The sequence below is a fragment of the Phoenix dactylifera genome, chromosome 2 (assembly GCF_009389715.1).
Source record: "Phoenix dactylifera cultivar Barhee BC4 chromosome 2, palm_55x_up_171113_PBpolish2nd_filt_p, whole genome shotgun sequence".
In the NCBI taxonomy this organism is placed as follows: domain Eukaryota; kingdom Viridiplantae; phylum Streptophyta; class Magnoliopsida; order Arecales; family Arecaceae; genus Phoenix; species Phoenix dactylifera.
The window spans coordinates 26,720,905-26,740,127 of record NC_052393.1 but is presented as its reverse complement, the minus strand read 5'-3'; the positions used below and the strand labels follow the sequence as shown (position 1 = coordinate 26,740,127).

Genomic DNA, 19,223 nt, shown 5'->3' with positions numbered 1-19,223 from the left:
AATTTCCTTTTTATTCAGCAACTAATTAAAATATATATATATATTTAATAAAATATTAATCTAAAACATGAAAAATCGAGAGCAGTGATTTTATTAAAGTACATCATGTATGACTATTTAGAAGTATTTTATTCCTTTATAGATGACTATTCACGATATGGCTATATCTACTTACTGCTTGATAAAGCAAAGGCACTTGGAGTCTTTAAAATTTTCAAGGCATCAACAGAAATAAAACTTAATAAAAAGATCAAAGTCACAATGTCAAACAAAGATGGTGAAGATTATAGCAGGTTAAACAAACAAATATATTGACTATAACTGACGTTCAACAATGCAATTACTTCACCTGGTTTCTTAGAGAATATAATTGATCATTTTATATACTTTAAGGTTAGTGGGAGTTTATTTGTATTTTTAAGTTGATGACGTCCTATATGCCAGTAGTAATTTGGGATAAGCAATTTCTCCTATCATTTTTGATATGAAGGATATTGATAAAGCCTCTTATGTCATTCGGTTGTCTCAAGAAAAACCTCTATTGTAAATATGCTAGAGACATGCAATATGGAAATTTGCAAACCCAATTATCCCTATTACCAAGGGGGGTTAACTAATTAAATTATTGTCTCGGAGAAAGGAGTTTGAAAGGGAACACGTGCAATGATATCTTTATCCCTCTTAGAATAATATATGCTCAAGTTTGCACTAGACCAGACACTGCTTATGAGCGAAATTTTAGAGTGACCTAGGCTTAGATCACTAGAAAGCTACGAAAAAGTCTTTATGGTATCTTCAAGAAATCCAAGACTACATTTTTATACATAGTCAATTTGATCTTTTGAAAGTGGTTCAATATACGAATTCTGATTTCACAGGATGCCCTTATAGTAGGAAGTGAACATCTTGCATTATCTCTCAGAAAAATTTCAAACCCTTATCCAAAATAATCATTTCAATGTATCATCACCAAAGAAAATTCCAGCTCCCAACTCAAACCATAACAATGCCACATCCTGCTATTACAAGATTACAGTTACAAATAGGCTCAGCCTCCTGCTAAAGAGCTCACAACAAAATAAAGAGAATCCATAATCTGTCTAATCAAACAAACAGGAAAAATAGAATACCAGAACAGAGTCAATCTCTAAGAAGTTGCCTCAGTATTAAAGGGCTAAGCAGAGTTAGAAGGGATTGGTGGTTCTCCAAGAATCTCCCTTCATAGATGTTTCCCTAGCTGAAGAATGTTTGGAGGGCCTTCTGTATAAAAGTGTTCATGGAAGAGCTTTATTCAAGAAAAATACTGGAGTTTCATTCGAGCCAAATGTGCCAACAAATTGCCAGTGCAAGTTGGTCCCCTGTCCTTAAGTCTCAGATATCTCTTAGCCAGCCTCTTATCTTGAGTTGAGTTTTCAAGTTAAATCACAAGATTTTTGCAAAGGAACATTTAACCAAGAGATGATTAATGGTTTCAGCATCTCATCTGTGTTAAGTTTATTTTTCAACACCAACAACATAAACATCTTGATTTTTTTCTGGTGTAGCTGCCTTCCAAATAGTTTTATAAAATGGTCATAGAATCCCTCCTCTATTGATGAATTTGTAGAAGAAGCTTACCGAGAAATTACCATTGCTGAAGAGCTTCCACATCGGCACATCCACTACTCTGGAAGGTCTGATTGGCTCCAACATTTGTACAAAGTTATTGTATTGAAGATGCTCGAGTCTAGTCAAAGGGCTGAAAAATTTGGTACACCACTTCTGTATTTTCCAGTTCCATAAAGAGGCAACTGATGCATTGTTCTTTGCAGTTTTTTTGTTCAATTCTTCAAAGAGGGAGGCAAGAGGAGAAGGACCTAATCATGTGTCTTCCCAAAATTTGATGTTATCTCCACTGCCCAACTTGAAGGAGGTGCAATTCCAAAAGGCCTTCAAATCAAAACTGATATCCCTTCACATAGGTGATACCTTCACTAGTGTCTTTCTTACTCTGATACCAAACCTTCTTCTTCTATAGTAAGCATTCTTCATTAGATGACTCCAAGGTGCCTCTTTAATAGTTTCCAAACTCACTCAGCTAGCAAGAAAAGGTTCAGATCATTGATGTTCTTGATGCTCAGACCTCCTCCTTTCTTGTCCATAAAAACATTGTTCCAATTTACAAGGCAATGGAAACTGCTGATACTTTCCTTTCCACAAGAAAAGCTCTCCTTAGCTGTTCGCTACCCAGTGAGGAAGCTTAAAAGCCAACATAAAACAGGAAGGTAAGGAGGCCAAAATAGAGTTAATTAATGTAAGTCTGCCTCTAAAGCTGAAGAGTTTACTCCTCCATGAAGCAAGTCTGATACTCATTGTCGCTATTAGCAGCATCCAGCACTCATAACAATGCCACATCAGACCTAGACATTCAACCACTAGAGTAACTCATGTTTTGTTTCCCTGCATCCAATCAACAAATTAAGCTTTTAATAAAACTCTATCAAGATCCAGTAAGTCTTCTCACTTGAAGGCTCCCCTGCATCTCCTTTCAAGTTCACACACCCCCCTACAATTTCATCAATAAAAAAGTTCAAAAAGTGTACCTCTTACTCATTAAAACAAACAATGCTTGACAACCTGATGAACGTCGACACACTGCTACAAGATATTCTTTGGAGTAGATTGTCAATTTAGATTCCACTTATACCTCATCAGACACTATCAAATATGGATACAAATATTAATTTAAAAATTCAAATCCATATTTGTTTTAAATGGATATGAATATAAATCGGATACGAAAAGTGTGGATACAAATGCAGATATAAATCAAATAATGTAATTTTATGGCCATAGAATCAAAAAGAATTACTAAATGAAAGATAAATTAAGCTCATAGCATGGCCATTTATTTTGTTTAAAAATTTATTAATGCTATATAAAATTAAATACAATTACAAATAGAATAGAGATATGGATTGGATGGTTATCTACCCATATCTATATCTATTAATTGGATGGTCAAATTTCTAAGTATATTCGGATAGATACTGGTAACTGATGTATGCCTCAAGCATTTACCCATCGCAGGCTGCAGACACGCTTACCATAAGTTCATTCCATGCTATGACAAAGCAGGCCGGAGCATACCAAAATAAGATAGATTACACTTAATCTGTACTCCCTGGCAATTCCCATTTCACCCACACAAGATTCCAAGCCCTCCAATCGCCATCTCCATATATTTCAACAAAGCGGCTGTGGAATCAATGCCACCAAACACAGAAGCCCCACCCTTGGATACTTTCAAAGTCCTTGACTTCCAGCTTTGCTGCACCCCAAGACTTGTGTGTGTAAGCATATACATAGCACCAACATCTATTTCCTCTCACAGCTTCCGTCTTCCAACTTGCAAGTGGAATTAATTGGAGGAGGAGGGAAGGAGATCATACCTCCCATGGCTTCTTCTTCTTCTCCTGTTTGTCCTCCCTTCGGGTACTCGGCGAAGTACTACTCTTTGTCAAGCGATGGACAGTGCATGAGGCAAAGCAGCTTCTTTGAAGGACAAGCAGTCCTCAATCAAGGCGTTGGCTACTCCATCATCTTAGGTTTTGGAGCCTTCTTTGCTGTCTTCACTTCTTTCTTGGTATGTCTCTCAGTTCGCCTCCATATTATTTGATGAAGAGCTAGACTTTGGAGGTTTTTTTGGGGGAATATCCTCCTGTTTTATTGCCTCTTGGTCATGGAGCCCACCATGTCCCATAAAGAGCAAAAACAGTTGGCAGTCAAAGCATTCTTTTTATTTGCAACATGAGATTCTAAAGAGGGAGTGCATGAGCTTCACCAGAAAGAAGAAGTAGATTTCCACTTTATCATTGAGTGTTGTATAGGTTAGAATTTGGGTAATGTGGCATATGACTCACATTTGCACCCTTTAGCATATCCACAATTTTAGCTCATATACTTTGAAGTCTAATAATATTTGATCACATAAAGATGGAGAGCTTCCTATTAACATAGGAGAGTGGTGAATCCACTGTAACTTTAAGCTGTAGGATTTCCAATGCGCTTTTTTTTTAGGCCCCCTCATAGAAAGATGATATTTTATTAATCAAGAGGACATCCTTTCATGATATGTCAACAATGAAATCAAAGGAATCATCCAGTCAGTTTGTAAATCTTTAATAAACCTTCCATGCTTTGTCAATTTATGTGCTATGGTATTTCCCCATTTTTTGACATGAGTAGACATGGATGAAAGGTTTTTTGAGTAACTTAATCAAACCTACACCCAAGAAGTCCTTGTGTTAGAGTGTGTAGTGAATTCACAATGTCAATTGAGTCCTATGAATTTGGTCACAATCAAATAATTAATGTAAGATCCCTATCCTTGAGAAAGATTCGAAATGTATTTTTCTGATTCAGTTTGTAAATATGGTATGACAGGCAGTTTAGTTATCCATCTTTAAGTTCTGAAGACCTATATATCAAACTGAGGAGTATCATTTGCATGATGTCCCACTACTTGGGGAGAAGCATGTCTGTAGTGTTTAGCGCACTTTAGATGCTCGCAACGTGCTCGTGAAAAATACAGACTGAAATTCATTTCATATTTTTGATTGAATTTAATTGAATTGTGGAAATCTTCAATTCATCTATTGAGGTCTATTCACCAATTTTCAGCATTCAAAGCCATGGCTTAGATGTTTGTCTGTGCTGCTTATGAAGTGAACAGCAATATTTTTTTTGTTTTGATTAGTAAGAAAGTAGTTACACCACTCTCTAGAAAGTAGTTTTCTTCAGTGACATATGAACCAACCTCAGCTCATTGCTCAAGCAGCATATCATCCCATCAACCATTGTTATGATTTATGAGGATCACCATTGCTTAAGTCCTCTTCTGTGAGTTGGTCGGAGGAAATAAAGAAGGCTTGCATGAGAGGGAGATCCCTCCAAGATTCATCTATATTCTTGTCAAACTAAAATAAACTGCATTTTATATCCTGACCTCGGAAATCCTATTTTCCCTTATAGGAAGAGGAGGGAATATAATTGATGAAGTTGACTTAAAACCTCCCATTTGGAGTGCCTAGCTTGCTACTTTAGAAAATATGAGTCTCCTTCTGTTGAGAAAATCAAATTGTCTTCATGTTGACAAACAACTTGATCCTAATGTGACCTAATTCTTTTTATATTTACAGTCAACCCTTGTCACCTTTCTATGACATTAATACACTGAATCTTGGTTTTGATATAGAAGTAAAACTTTGAAAAATGATAGTTTAAAGTAGGTGTGGCAAGCACAAACATCGCTGCTTTTTTTAAAAAAAAAAAATACAACAATTCTTAAAGACTACATAGACTTAAATAATTCTTTACAAAAAGTTCATACATCATCATACATCACATATTTAGGAGCCTCAGACTCTTTATAGCCTGATTGTGTTCTTATCTTGTCTACATGACATTTACAGATTGTGGCATGCCCCTCTTTCCAACATACACCACTACTGTGCTATGCTTCCGTATTAACATGCGCCCTATACATGCAAGAAACAACGCTTTTTGGTCTGTTTCACAGCTACAAACCAATGCTCTTGCATTTATACAACTTTCTTTTTGCAGACAAGTTGAAGCATTCCAATTCCTAAACACAGAAATTATGAAAGACTAGGATGAGTGTTTCTAGGTATATTTATCTTTTGTTCTGCTATGTTTCTAAAAGAATGTCTGACCTAATAGTTTTTGATATACTTATCAAGAAGTTTCCTGTTTTCAGCAAAATGAATCAGAATTGTTTGAGCTTTTTCCCTGGAAGATGTTTGATTGCATAGATAAACAAGTTCCATGGCAACCATGCCAAGAGACTTATGAAGTCTGAATGTCAGAGAGCCTTAAAAATAAATCCTGATCTTTTTTTACCCGACTAACCTACCAGAAAGAATGTTGAAAATTTAAATCCTTTTGGTGGGAATCAGTTGGCCGTGTATGTGTATGCGGTGCCTGTTAAGATCCGGCTCACTCCACAAACAATTTACTCCTCCTGGGGAGCAAGAACTGTGTAGCTGAGAAACCTCCCTCCCCTTTTCCTCTCCTTGTGTCTTTCGGTTTGTCCTCCTTCGCATCCATGCCTCTCGCTCCTCAAGTTCCAAAATATATTTTCGAACACAGAGAAACAGAAGAAAAGAAAGAAAGAAAGAAAGAAAGAATAAATGACTGAAAATATATTTCCATTTTCCTAATTCCCAGCCTAAGTTCGAAAAGGAAGGTCCAAGTTCATGAATTATATTTTTCATAAGTTAATATTCTACGGGAAATGGAGACTTTTTCCAATGAGACATCTACAAAGATTTCATGACACATTGTGTATTGTTTAAACTACTAGGTGTGGCTAGAGAAGAGGTATGTTGGAGCCCGTCACACATCCGAGTGGTTCAACACTGCCGGCAGAAATGTTAAGACTGGTCTCATTGCCAGTGTGATCGTGTCACAGGTTATGAACCATTCCTCTGTTGTTATATGTGACTTTCTTTGATAAGTACCTCATAGATTTTTCTGAAACTTGGTGTTCAAGTGGACATGGGCTGCCACAATCTTGCAAAGCTCCAATGTTGCATGGGAGTATGGTGTCAGCGGTCCTTTCTGGTATGCAAGTGGTGCAACTATCCAGGTCAGTTTGATAGCTCTCTCAAATGTTAGACCCATGTAGTTAAGGCATTTTTAAGCCTCATCATAGACAAGATACATACCATTCTGCAGGTACTTTTGTTCGGCGTCATGGCCATTGAAATCAAAAGAAAAGCACCCCAAGCACATACTGTTTGCGAGATTGTAAGAGCGCGGTACGTTATGATGTATATAATTGCTCTGGTTAGAACTTAGAAGCTTACAGTGTCCTTTGGGGTGAAAGTGTAGTTAATCTTGGTACAGATGGGGAACTGCTGCCCATGTTGTGTTTCTCATATTCTGCTTCATGACAAATATCATAGTGACTGCAATGCTCCTGCTCGGTGGCTCTGCAGTTGTAAATGCACTTACTGGTGTGAATATCTATGCTGCGAGCTTTCTGATCCCTCTTGGTGTGATAATCTATACATTAGCTGGAGGTTTGAAGGCCACCTTCTTGGCAAGTTACATACATTCAGTAATAGGTATGTAATGATGTATGTATTAGATCAAAAGTAAATTGAGGTTAATATAGATGTAGACATTATTTGCTCAATGCAGTTAATTCTGTGACTAGCTCCAAGTGCTGGCTTTTTTTTTTACTGCATGGGTAAAATGACTATGATCATCTCTGCTTTCTTTTAGTGTGAAAATCTGATTTGCGTTCCCATTGACCTCATTACAATGACAACTACTGCATTGATGGATGAAAAAGAAGAGTATAACATGGACTATATCTAGAAATTTTTGGTCATTAGAACCTAATAAAATCTGGCAATAAGATCTTAGCATCATCATCCTTTATGCACTTTAATAAGATTAGTCTACTTGAATGAACAATCTTGACTGATTGGGTAGGTGGAATGATGAGTTAAAATAACCAAAATTTCAAAGATGAGACTAGGAGGGATGTAGATATGGCAGTGGGAAGAATGAGATGCTTGCAATGATTTGTAATTCTGTATCATGATTTAGGTTCAGCATATTCAGAACAGAACAAATTTTGATATTATGTTCTCTTAAAAGTATTACGACATTTGATCTTAAAGAAAATCATTCTTGCTGTTAGTAAATGAACAACTGAGAAACGGATGGATTCCTATTTTGAAAAAGAAGTAGATGAAATGCCTGAAACATTGTTATGCTAGGTTAGGATGAAAGGCCTTAATGATCTTAGAAAATTGAGTGCGACTCCTTTGTGCTTCTTAACTCTAAGAACCTAAGACCTGAGAACAACAGTTGTTGGGAATTTGTAGGGCTATATATTTGTAAGAATACTTTATTTTGAGGAACTTCTTTGATTCTATAATTTCTTTGTGTATAACAAGAATATTGGGCATGTCATGCTGCATTTCTGATATTTCAGGCACCCTAACATTCGATCTCATATCTTGTGCAGTGCATATTGTTCTGGTGATATTTGTTTACTTGGTTTATACAACGAGTAGTGAACTTGGTAGCCCAAAAGTTATGTACAATCATCTCTTGGAGGTGGCCAGCAAATCAAGAATATGCCGAGATCCCATTTCACATGAAGGTCAAGCCTGTGGACCTGTAAGTGGGAATTACAAGGGTTCCTACTTGACCATGTTGAGTTCAGGTGGCCTTGTTTTCGGAATCATTAACATCATTGGAAACTTTGGCACTGTCTTTGTGGACAATGTAAGTTGTTATTGTATTGTTTTTCTATTCAGTACAGTTACATATTCACCACAACTCTTTTTATTACATTTTCATTCATGACAGCCTTTGGTTTTTTGGCATTTTGTTCTCTTATCCATGTTATTATTCTACTATTTTTAAATTTTTGTTCCCTTTTACACCAAAAATTTCTTCATTTTTATAGTTTTATTTTATTATCAGACTATTATCACAACTAGTTTGAGGGTTTGCCAGCGAATCACAAAATCTTGCTTAATCTTCTGCTGGAGCCTCATGTTGGATTGGGCTCCATAGATACCAAATATTGATGAAAAAGACCGGTCATTGTTCTGTTTTAAATTTTTAAGATTGTCGATGACTTGATGGTTTGAGATATGTGGTTTGTTGGGATTGGAATAATATTTTATACGATAGAATATGAAAATCTGACATTTATTTGTCATTGTGCAGGGATATTGGGTTAGCGCCATAGCTGCGAGGCCATCATCAACCCACAAGGGATACTTGTTGGGTGGGCTTGTCTGGTTTGCAGTACCGTTCTCTTTGGCAACATCATTAGGTCTGGGTGCACTTGCTCTTGATCTTCCATTAACTGCAACTGAGGCTGGCAAAGGCCTTGTTCCTCCAGCTACAGCAACAGCCTTGATGGGAAAAGGAGGATCTGTCCTGCTTCTCACCATGCTGTTTATGTAAGTTGCCTTTTATAACTTTTGTTTAGAATGCTTTTCACCTTTGAATTATATGATATCAGTGTATCCATTATCCATATCCTTAGTTATTTGTTGAATATGAATGCAGATAAAGATATTCATCGGATGCTGAACTTTGAATCTGTATTTGCTTAAACAGATATAAACACAGACTGAATATCAGCAATGCTGATATAAATGTGGATATCAATCGGATGGTATAGACCTTGTAATTAGGTTACTATTACACTCCAGTTTTGATAAATCAAGTATCCAAGCTTCTCATCTTTCTTTTATTATTTTTCTAAAGCAAACAAAAGATTGTACGAAGAACAAGAAAGAGATAACAGCATTCACTTAGTCATATGACTCTTATAGTGGATCCTAGTAAATCTGCGAAGTTATATGATTTGGGTTAAATAGATTACTTTAGAGGATGCAATCCACCAAAATAAAAATCTCACATATTAATACTTATACTCGTTACCCTTTGGAGTTTATGAGTTCTATATGAGTCAAAATTGGGCTGACTGGATTCGAGTACAGATAGAATATTTGTGTATTCATATCCACATCCTCTTTGCTTTGATGCATACGAACAAGGATATGGATGCTAAAAATTCTTTTTGTACCTGAATGGATTCAGATATGGAAACGGATCCATTACAGGTAGTACCCAGTTCAGTTTCACCCGACTCCATGTCTCAACGAAAATAAAAACATTACATTTTACCAACTTAAGTGTCAACTCTTTATCTTGTTCATAAGTATTAGCCTTCCTACATAATCACTGAACTGGTAGTGCAAACTCCCAGATAATGAATAACTTCATCAGAATGTTTATATCCTTAAAATGTCTATGGCAACAAAAGGTAGTTGTCATTTCAACGTCAGAATCTTAATTACTAGTAACAAGGAAAGTTTACCTCCTGCTTGATGTGCCTCATGGCCTATCAAAAAAAAAGAGCATAGATTGCTGGCAAGATATGGAGTCAATCTAAGTATTCTGGTTGATCTTGTTGGTAATTCATAGTACATCAGAACGAGGATAGCTTAAAAAAATTTAAAAAGAAAGATGTATGGATTGGGGTTAACCTCCAAAAGGGATTCTAATCGTCCAAAATAAGTTGCACTGGAGGAAGCTAAAACGGCCTACTATGTCCAACTCAATTGGTTGGACAGCTCACTTTGTGCTGCAGTAATTGCTTGTTCCATACAGGAGATATTAGCCCCACCACATTATAAAAATCCACACAAAATTTGTTGTGAATTCGTCCAATGAAAATGATGGAAATTGCAACTAAATCAACGTAAGAGGTAAAAATAACCAAGGGTGTAACTACAAGACTTATGCCACAATATCTCATGGAATTTCTGAGGAATTAATTAAAAGGAAAAGTAGGAGGTAAAGTGGCATCCTTACTGCAGAGTGTTTTAGGTAATTAAAAATATTTATGCACCACTGACTTTGATGTTAATTGTTCATTGCAGGGCTGTGACTTCTGCTGGCTCTGCTGAACTAATTGCGGTCTCTTCTTTGTGCACGTATGATATCTACCGGACCTATATAAATCCAGATGCCACTGGCAAGCAGATTCTCAAAGTATCCAGGGGAGTTGTCCTTGGCTTTGGATGTTTAATGGGTGTTTTAGCTGTAATCTTGAACAAGGCTGGAGTTTCTCTTGGTTGGATGTATCTCGCCATGGGAGTAATAATAGGCTCAGCAGTCCTTCCCATAGCTTTCATGCTTCTGTGGAGAAAGGCAAATGCATTTGGTGCTATTCTTGGAACAATTACTGGCTGCATCCTGGGAATAATAACATGGTTAGCTGTAACAAGCATAGAATATGACCATGTTAATCTTGATACTACCGGTCGGAATGCCCCCATGCTTGCTGGAAACCTAGTATCTATATCGACAGGAGGATTTGTTCATGCAGTATGTAGTTTTCTGTGGCCCCAAAATTATAACTGGGAAACCACTAAGCAAATCACAACGGTCGAGAAGGTAAAGAGCCACTTGCTAGATGAAGAATTTAAGGAAGAAAAACTGTTGAGGGCAAAGGCTTGGATTATCAAGTGGGGTGTGGCTTTTACCGCTGTTATTGTGATACTGTGGCCAGTACTTTCACTTCCTGCTGGTAAAATTCAGTTACTTGGCTCTTCTGACGCTGATAAATCCTAAAGTTTTCATTATATTAAAGGAACCATCTTGGCATAATTATTCACTATAAAGACCACTTTGTCAAAAATTGGTTACCACAATAATACTGTAATCTGGAGGAATTCTCAGAAAAATAGTCTTCCAATTTTCTTCAACGCATCAATTTAATATGTATTAACTCCCTGTTCAGATCATTCTATCTAAGTTTCTTGTCTATGAACCCTGCTAGGAAAATCAGAACTTAAGAAACATGTATTTGATGTAAAGTGGAAAATAAAGGATATCCATCGATGTAATAGGTAACTTAGATGGGTCACAATATCTTGTTTGTGTTAATAATATTCTCTCCTTGTACAGGAAAATTCAGTTTGGGCTACTTCACATTTTGGGCAGTCATTACAATAGCATGGGGTACTATCGCCTCCGCCGTGATCATCATCTTACCGGTAACAGAAAGCTGGCAAACAATCAAGAATGTCTGCATCGGAATGTTCACAAATGACATGCTCATGGAAAAGGTAGAGGAGATGAATTTCAGACTGCGTGCTATAATGGTCGCGATGCCTGAGGCTGAGCGAGCTTACCTGCTGGAGAAGGAGAAGGCAAAGAAACTTGAAGCATGGGATGAAACTGGCTCCAGTGTTCCAACAAGTGTGATGGTAGAACTATAAGCTGCCACTTGAAGTTATTTTGAAGTTTATGCTTGTGCTTGCTTGTGTTGCAGAAGTTGATCTGCTACATATAGCAGTGCTGAATTCCAAAAGTGTGAATTGCTTTTACTAGTTCCTATCTATGGTGTATAAATGTGAACTACCCTGGTGACTTCTAGTTCTAGCTATATAAAACTTCTAGCTCTAACTTTGTTGTTATATTTAGTCAGTGTTTACTTTGTGCTGTTACTTATTCATTGCATAATTTGTACATAGACCATGTACACTATGGATTCCAGGTACAATTCTGTTCTAGCACTAGACTAGATTGTTTGGTGGGGCTTGACTGCAAATAGGTTGGCTGGTTGGGTTGGGAGATTTGCTCGTCGATCCCATCCCTGCTTGCTTGCAGGTGTAAATGTGAGTGTGTAGATCAGATCCGATCTAGGCCAACCTTTGCACATCCTAGCAATTGAATCATGCCAATTTGAATTTTTTTGAGTCGAATGGAATCACCTAACTTCTGGTTGGGTGTGCTTGGGTTATGAGGAGGTCATATTCATTTGCAGTTGGAGCTAAAACTAGCTAGCATTGGACTTATATTATGTATGTGGTGGGATTCGATACATCCATTTTTAGCTTTTGATAGTTGACTTTTCATGTTGACTCCTCGGAACCTACTGTAAGAACGCATAGATTATTATTATTACAGCTTAGAATTATACACAATATCGCCTATTATAGTATGTACGATATTGGATATCACAAGCTGCGACATATTGCATACACAATCTTGGTATGATATCACTGCTGCCACATATTGTATGTACAATTTTGGTATAATATCTCAAATCAATCTCCAAAAATTATGGAATCTGATTATCATATTCAAAATTAATATTTGTATCAAATCAGAGGATTTTGTTATTGTATTATACTATATCCGATCCCTAGTATCTTTTCCATCATGAGATTTTATTGTTGTATTCTACTATATCTGGGGGGCTCAACTTGTATATAGAATACATTTGTGCCATGAACAAGGTTATTAAAATCTTAATTTAAATACAAATTTCTCAATTATTAGTGTTACAAACCTATCCCTGGTTGTTCTATATGGATTAAAACTGCATCAAATTGCAGTGAGCCATGTAAAATCAAGCTAAAATGCATTATTTGAATCGAGAATTTAATTATCCACCTCGCAATTCTGGGATATTTTGCTAGTATTCTAACAGGATATCTACTCTCTTCATTTACACACATGGTTATTTTTCCTAGAAATATACTCAGAATGACCCCTTCCCACCATCTAGTCCTTTTTACTAGTGAGACATTTTATTTTACAAAGTGAATATATTATGCGCATCATTTTGTTTTACAATCCTAAGGCCCCCTTAAAAAAGAAAAGAAAAAAAAGGATCCTAAGGCAAATGCCTCCACTTACCAACTGATAAATAAATGTGATGTTTGTTATTAAAATGTCATAACAGTTGCTATTCTAACTTCAGATACTTCCCACTGTTATGAAATTTAAATAAAATTTGTTATTTGGCTGTTATAATATAGTGCTCCTTTATTTTTATGTGAATGGTGGGTTTAAAGGCAGGTTCTGTGAGCCATTTATCTGAGGCATTTTATATTTGGCTCCTGGTTGGGCTAGTAAGGTTCGAGTTAAATTAAATTGGGTTGGATTAAGTCAGAGAATCAAATTGGGTTGGATGAATGTAGCTTAATGAAAGAAACTAAACAATTTTGAATTTTTTATTCAGCAAAAAAGATCGCAAACGAGCGTACACTTGCTCTTTTCTCAAAAATCACAGGTCCTGCCATCATTAACAAAGTACAAAAAGCAAATAAATGTTAACCTCAAAAATACAGCCTTTTTGGATGCAGATATCATCAGCTGCCATGTTTAATTATTAAATAGAAAAAGAAATCTCTATTATGTGGCAGATTCCTTGGCAATTTTCTCAGCAATGACTTCCTCAATGCCTCCAATCATGTAAAATGATTGCTCATGAAGGTCATCATATTTTCCATCCAAAACACCCTGCAAAACAATATAAAAATACATATCAACAGAAATCATATGCACTAATAATGCATCAGATGACAAAGTCAATTTCAGAGAACAATCCGAGGCACTGATATTGTATTGAATGACAAATCCAATTTCACATAGCACTAGAGCATGATACAAGACGCTTCACATGGCACAAATGGAACTTGAAGGCAGAAGAAAAATAGTTATTTTTCCCTAATCAATGATCTTTAATTTTCAAAAAGGAACTAATATAGAGAGCTTTTAAACCCCATCTTTGATCTCATCGACCCAATTAGTGTGTAGCTAGCTAAATTTTTCATAAATGACTAACTAATTGAGCTGTTCAAGTCATATTAATAAGTGAACAAAAATTACAAAATCAATATATTTTGGAAAGATTACTAACATAGAAACCATTAAAAAATGCTGTCCAATATAACAAATCATGTTGCACCAACAGGCACAGCCTGTGTTGGGCTTAAACTGAAGTAGGGCAACCCATCCTGTTTGTTATTTGAGGTGGGCAGATATGAAAATGAGTTATACTTGGGTTCAAAATTCTAGTCGACATTAACTTAGATCTAGATACATGAGTTTAAAAAGACATAAAATCAGTCATATTTCATTTTTAGTCTTGCCCGACATGATAAATGAAAAGATTTCTACTTTCTTATAATTGTTTTTGCAAATTAATCTACATTTTTTTATATTTACATATTAATCTTTGTATTTTAGTATATATGTATTTTAGTAAAGATTTTCTTTTGTACAGATTGATCTTCTGCTAGTTTTGCTTAATTGAACATTGGTTGCAGTGACAAAGAACAAAAATGTCGTATTCTTAATAGTGAGTGAAGCTGGAGCTTGGGCTCCTCTTTTATATTTCCACAGTTCCACCTCTTCTACCTAAGGAGCATAGGTTGCAAGGCCCCGGTCAAACGGCTAGATAATTCTGAACATTAGAATCAAAAATATCTGTAAGATATTAAATCAGCCCCATCACACGAATAACCGTAGAATATTTCCTTCTCATTTACTTAACCTAGAGGATGCATAAACAATAAGTGTCATGGATTAAAATGTAAATATGTGATGACTATTACGTAAATATAGAGGATATTAGGGATTAATCTGCAAGAAACACTTCAGATAATAAATTTAAATATTTCTCAAATTATATCCCATAATTATATAGATGCCTACAAAATAAATCATAATTAATTCAATAGTTATATAGCCCTTACCAAAAGAATTGTATAGTAGCAAAAATTTCTTAAACCATAACACCACCACACTGTCTTTCACTGTTTTGCTTCACCCATTTAATTGACGAAGCTCCAATCGGGAGCAGCACTTTTTCTCATACAGGGTATGATAATGATCTGCTAGAATGGACCACAAGCTCCACATAGTTTTATGGTGATTTCCTCTTTTGATGATATTAAATTCACTGCTAACTAACCTTTGTTAATTATCAGTTTCACCTAATATCTCAATTATTTATTGTTGATTAAAAATAAAATGTATTATAACACTTGCATCAATCATGTAAGGAGCTTGATTTCGAAAAAATCAAACTTCCAAGCCATGGAGATTGGTACTTTTTTTTCTTTCGAGAAAAGCAAAACAGTGTTATCTTATCATGGATATTATAGATTTCTATCTTCAAAAAAAAAAATGTATCTTTATCATAGTGTCATACCATATGCATTAGGCTTCATATGAATATGGTGGGTCATGCTTCATAAAGATATGAACTTTACGGGTCCTATATAGACGGGTGTTGCTCATAAGATAGTATATAGACAGTTCTAATTTTTGTATACAGGTTCCAATATGGATGGGTGATGCCCAACCCACCAAATAAAAGCTAAGATGAATATTCTACTTACTTGGGTACGTAACATCAAGTCGAGCTTTCTTTGACAAACCCAGTGATTTCTCTCCCTCTCTTTTTGAAATTTAGCATTGAAATGGGCATAGACTGCAATAATACTGCAAAGACCTAGGCCCGAAAATAGATCATATACAACTCAAATATTAGCATATATATCCATAGCCATATCTATTTATATTAGGTGAATATAATGCACATGGATACTAATGGGATATAAAAATTCATATTTATATTTGAATATCAGTATATGCATATTAAAAAGGTTCTGCTAGGTTAGGTCACATATTATCTTAGGATTGTAAATGGGTTGGGTCAACCCGTAATACGACCCAGTCTCGATCCTGTTAGACCTAATGTGATCCATTTTTGAAGACCCATGAGTTAGGTTGGGTTTAAAAATTAGACCTAATCTAAAATCTAAATCTGGTTGTATTTTTCATCCTACCCGGCACAGCCCATATGTGATCTAGGACTAATTACAAGAATATGCCCCAACTTTCACATGAAGGTCAATACTGCACACCTATAAATGGGTATCGTAAAGTTTCCAACTTGATGGATACATGCATTTCAAGTGGGTGGTTGATCTCATATGCACACATAGAGATTCATAGAACAAGAGCATCGATCTTAAAATTTCTATCCTGACCATGTAGATCAATACCTTTTGTGGATTTTGGGTCCAATCAGGCTGCAAGTTTTAAATTGGAGCCCAATCTAGTTCGTTCAGACTGAGTTACTCAAGCTATCCGAGCCTGCATAGCCTTAAAAACTTGTGCAAGTGAGGAACCGGCGCCATGCAATTCAAACAAAAGAGAAGAAAACCACTTGTCCACCCACGCACGCACAACTACTATTTCATCCGTCATGACGGCTGACAGATTCCAAACGGACGGACGGCTCCGACGCCGCTCGGGAAACGGAGTTCTCGGGAAGAGGGGAGACCGTACGTACCGTCGCGCCGGCCAAGTTCCATCAGAACGATACTTCGGACTGTAGATCCGTCACTACTGTCACAGTGCCGTCGCGTCCGTCGCAGTCTTCCCGTTATCGTTAAGCACTTTTAGGCTCTAACCCTGCACTCCATGACACGTGAAGACCGCCATCTCCCATGGCTTTTTTTTTTTCTAAAAAACAAAGTACTATACCGTATAAGAAGCAATTCAGTCGATAATCCTTACCATCCACCGAATATCGTAGAGTAGAAAGTATCCATCCCTCTCCATCCGTATCCAATCCATCATCATAGCTAATTTTTTTTTTGAGAATAATATGCTTCATCTTAAAGTCTCTGTCTCACATAAAAAATATATTTTTATGCGGTTTTGAGCTCTGTTCTTATAGCTATCAATCTATCGGTGCGTCGTATACCTTTCACAATAACCTTATGAGTTATAATTCCTAATCGTAAAGTCCATATCTAATATTTTTTTTGATAAAAATGATAATTTATATGGCTCTAACCTGAGTACAGTCTGCCAGATCAACAGAAAATAGGAGAGGGGTTGGGTTTGTCATTAGGGTCCGGATTCCAGCACGGTGGCAGCAAGGGGCTGTCAGATCTTTGACATCCCGTTCCAAGGGCAGAGCTGCGAGCGGCTTGGATGGGATTGCGATATGCGCGATGTGTACTTCGGATGAGTTCCATCCTCTTGGAGAAAGACTCGGCTACGGTGATTAGCTGGGTCCGAAAGGGCCCTCACAGCGATGGAGGAGTTCATCATTTGCTCCGTGACATATGGTTAATAGTGAGGGAGGGGGTGCTCTTTCGAGTTGTGCATGTATATCGTGAAGCCAATAGGGCGGCGGACTGTGTGGCGGCATATATTGCGAGTCACTTGGAGGCACCCTATAGGTTGGTGAAGATGATTTGTCTGGTGCATTCTAGAATCTTTTGTATGCAGATATTTCTAAATGTATTTGTGTCCATATGGTATGAAACACCGGCTTTAGCAAAAGAAAAATAAATAAATAAAGGGCACCCTGGATAGACTTACGTCTTTATGTACTACCGCCAAAGTTTCCCTTCCATAGCTTCACCACACTGGATGTGGAGAAACTATTGCCATGACGCAGCCAATGACAACAGCCGGTGATTTCTCTATACCTCGTTCGTACAAGCACGCGTATCGATGCATTATTATACGAACCAATGGCTGTGATTGGCTGTATGTACGGCCACGTTGGTGCAATGACATCGCCCAAGCATCGCATCCACGCCTGAAGCCATGCAGGCTTTTTTTGTGTGTGTGTGTGTGTCAGATCATAAGAGCTTGTCTTGTGATCGACATCATGAGATACGCATTGCTTCAGTGGAGTACACCTCCGGGAAATAAATAACAAGTGTGTGTGTGTATATGACTATTGCATTGAACTTTTGTGGCAGACATCCCAAGATTCCAAGAATATATTCTTACTGGGATTAAAGGCTTAATAATGACATTACTATAAAAATTAATGGTTATTATAATAATTTTGACATGCATGCACCTACGTGTTATATTATATATAATATGGGAATTACATATTGGTTTGTAATGTATTTTTAGTATTATAATAGTTCACTGTATTGGAAATCATAGTTATCATTATCTACATATATCTTTCTCTAAATAAAGTATTATTTTTAATTACATATTTTTTTGCATAGAAACCTCTCCATAATGATGCAGCCAAAAACCAAAAAAAATACCTTTTGTTCCAACACGAGGTGAGGTAAAAAAAGAATGCTGCTGTTTTTATTATTGTCTATTATTTTTAGTTGTATAATATTATTATAATGATTATCATAATAATAGTGGTTTTAAAATAATAAATTGAATATTACTTTTTATCCGAGTAGTGATCATTATTATAATTATCATGACAATCAATAATGATTGAGGTAGATGTCATGGCAAAATATGGTATTGAAATTCTAAGATTGGTAGGAAAAGAATAGGGCAAAATGTACAAAAGACAACTTTTTATGAAAAGGTATGGCTTGCATTACGAATCTGAATTTTTTTTTTTTGGACATTTCGATATTTTTCTATAGAATTAGACTAAAAATTTTATAGATTTATGGATTGAACCAATATAATCAACAAAATTATAAGCTACATGTTAGAATAAGAAAAATATTTAGAAATAGTTTTGAAGCAGGGAGGCCTGAATCTCATAAGAAAAATTAAAAATTTGATGAGATTTTTTTTTTCTATGAGATTCAGATCGGTCTACTTCAAAATTATTTTTAGATATTTTATGTATACAACTCTAATTCAACATCCAGCTTGTGATTTTGCTTATTGTACTATTGGTCCAATTCATGAATCTTGTACAACTTTCGGTCCCTAAAGGTATGGTCTCCATTGCCGCCAGAAACTAGCGTAGTACATTGGATTTAGGGTCATATTGGTGATGGACATGTCATGTACAACATTCCACCAATCATGGCACGAGAGGAGTCGACGGGTAATTGAATGTGGTG

The 19,223-nt window shown here is 36.2% G+C and overlaps 1 protein-coding gene across 1 annotated transcript; it reads left to right on the top strand.

Annotated features, from left to right (window-relative positions):
* The first annotated feature begins 3,241 nt into the window (after positions 1-3,241).
* LOC103714517 (urea-proton symporter DUR3) lies at positions 3,242-12,059 on the top strand. Its single transcript, XM_008801787.4, has 9 exons — positions 3,242-3,625; positions 6,365-6,472; positions 6,554-6,649; positions 6,739-6,821; positions 6,910-7,130; positions 8,045-8,307; positions 8,758-8,996; positions 10,488-11,137; positions 11,518-12,059. The coding sequence occupies exons 1-9, from the start codon at positions 3,437-3,439 to the stop codon at positions 11,829-11,831; spliced, it is 2,163 nt and encodes a 720-aa protein (XP_008800009.1). The 5' UTR covers positions 3,242-3,436; the 3' UTR covers positions 11,832-12,059.
* The last annotated feature ends 7,164 nt before the right edge of the window (positions 12,060-19,223 follow it).

Coding starts and splice junctions, on each gene's coding strand:
- LOC103714517 (XM_008801787.4), top strand. CDS start 3,437: ATGGCTTCTTCTTCTTCTCCTGTTTGTCCTCCCTTCGGGTACTCGGCG. Junction 6,650..6,738: donor CAAGTGGTGCAACTATCCAG/GTCAGTTTGATA, acceptor ACCATTCTGCAG/GTACTTTTGTTCGGCGTCAT. Junction 8,308..8,757: donor GCACTGTCTTTGTGGACAAT/GTAAGTTGTTAT, acceptor GTCATTGTGCAG/GGATATTGGGTTAGCGCCAT.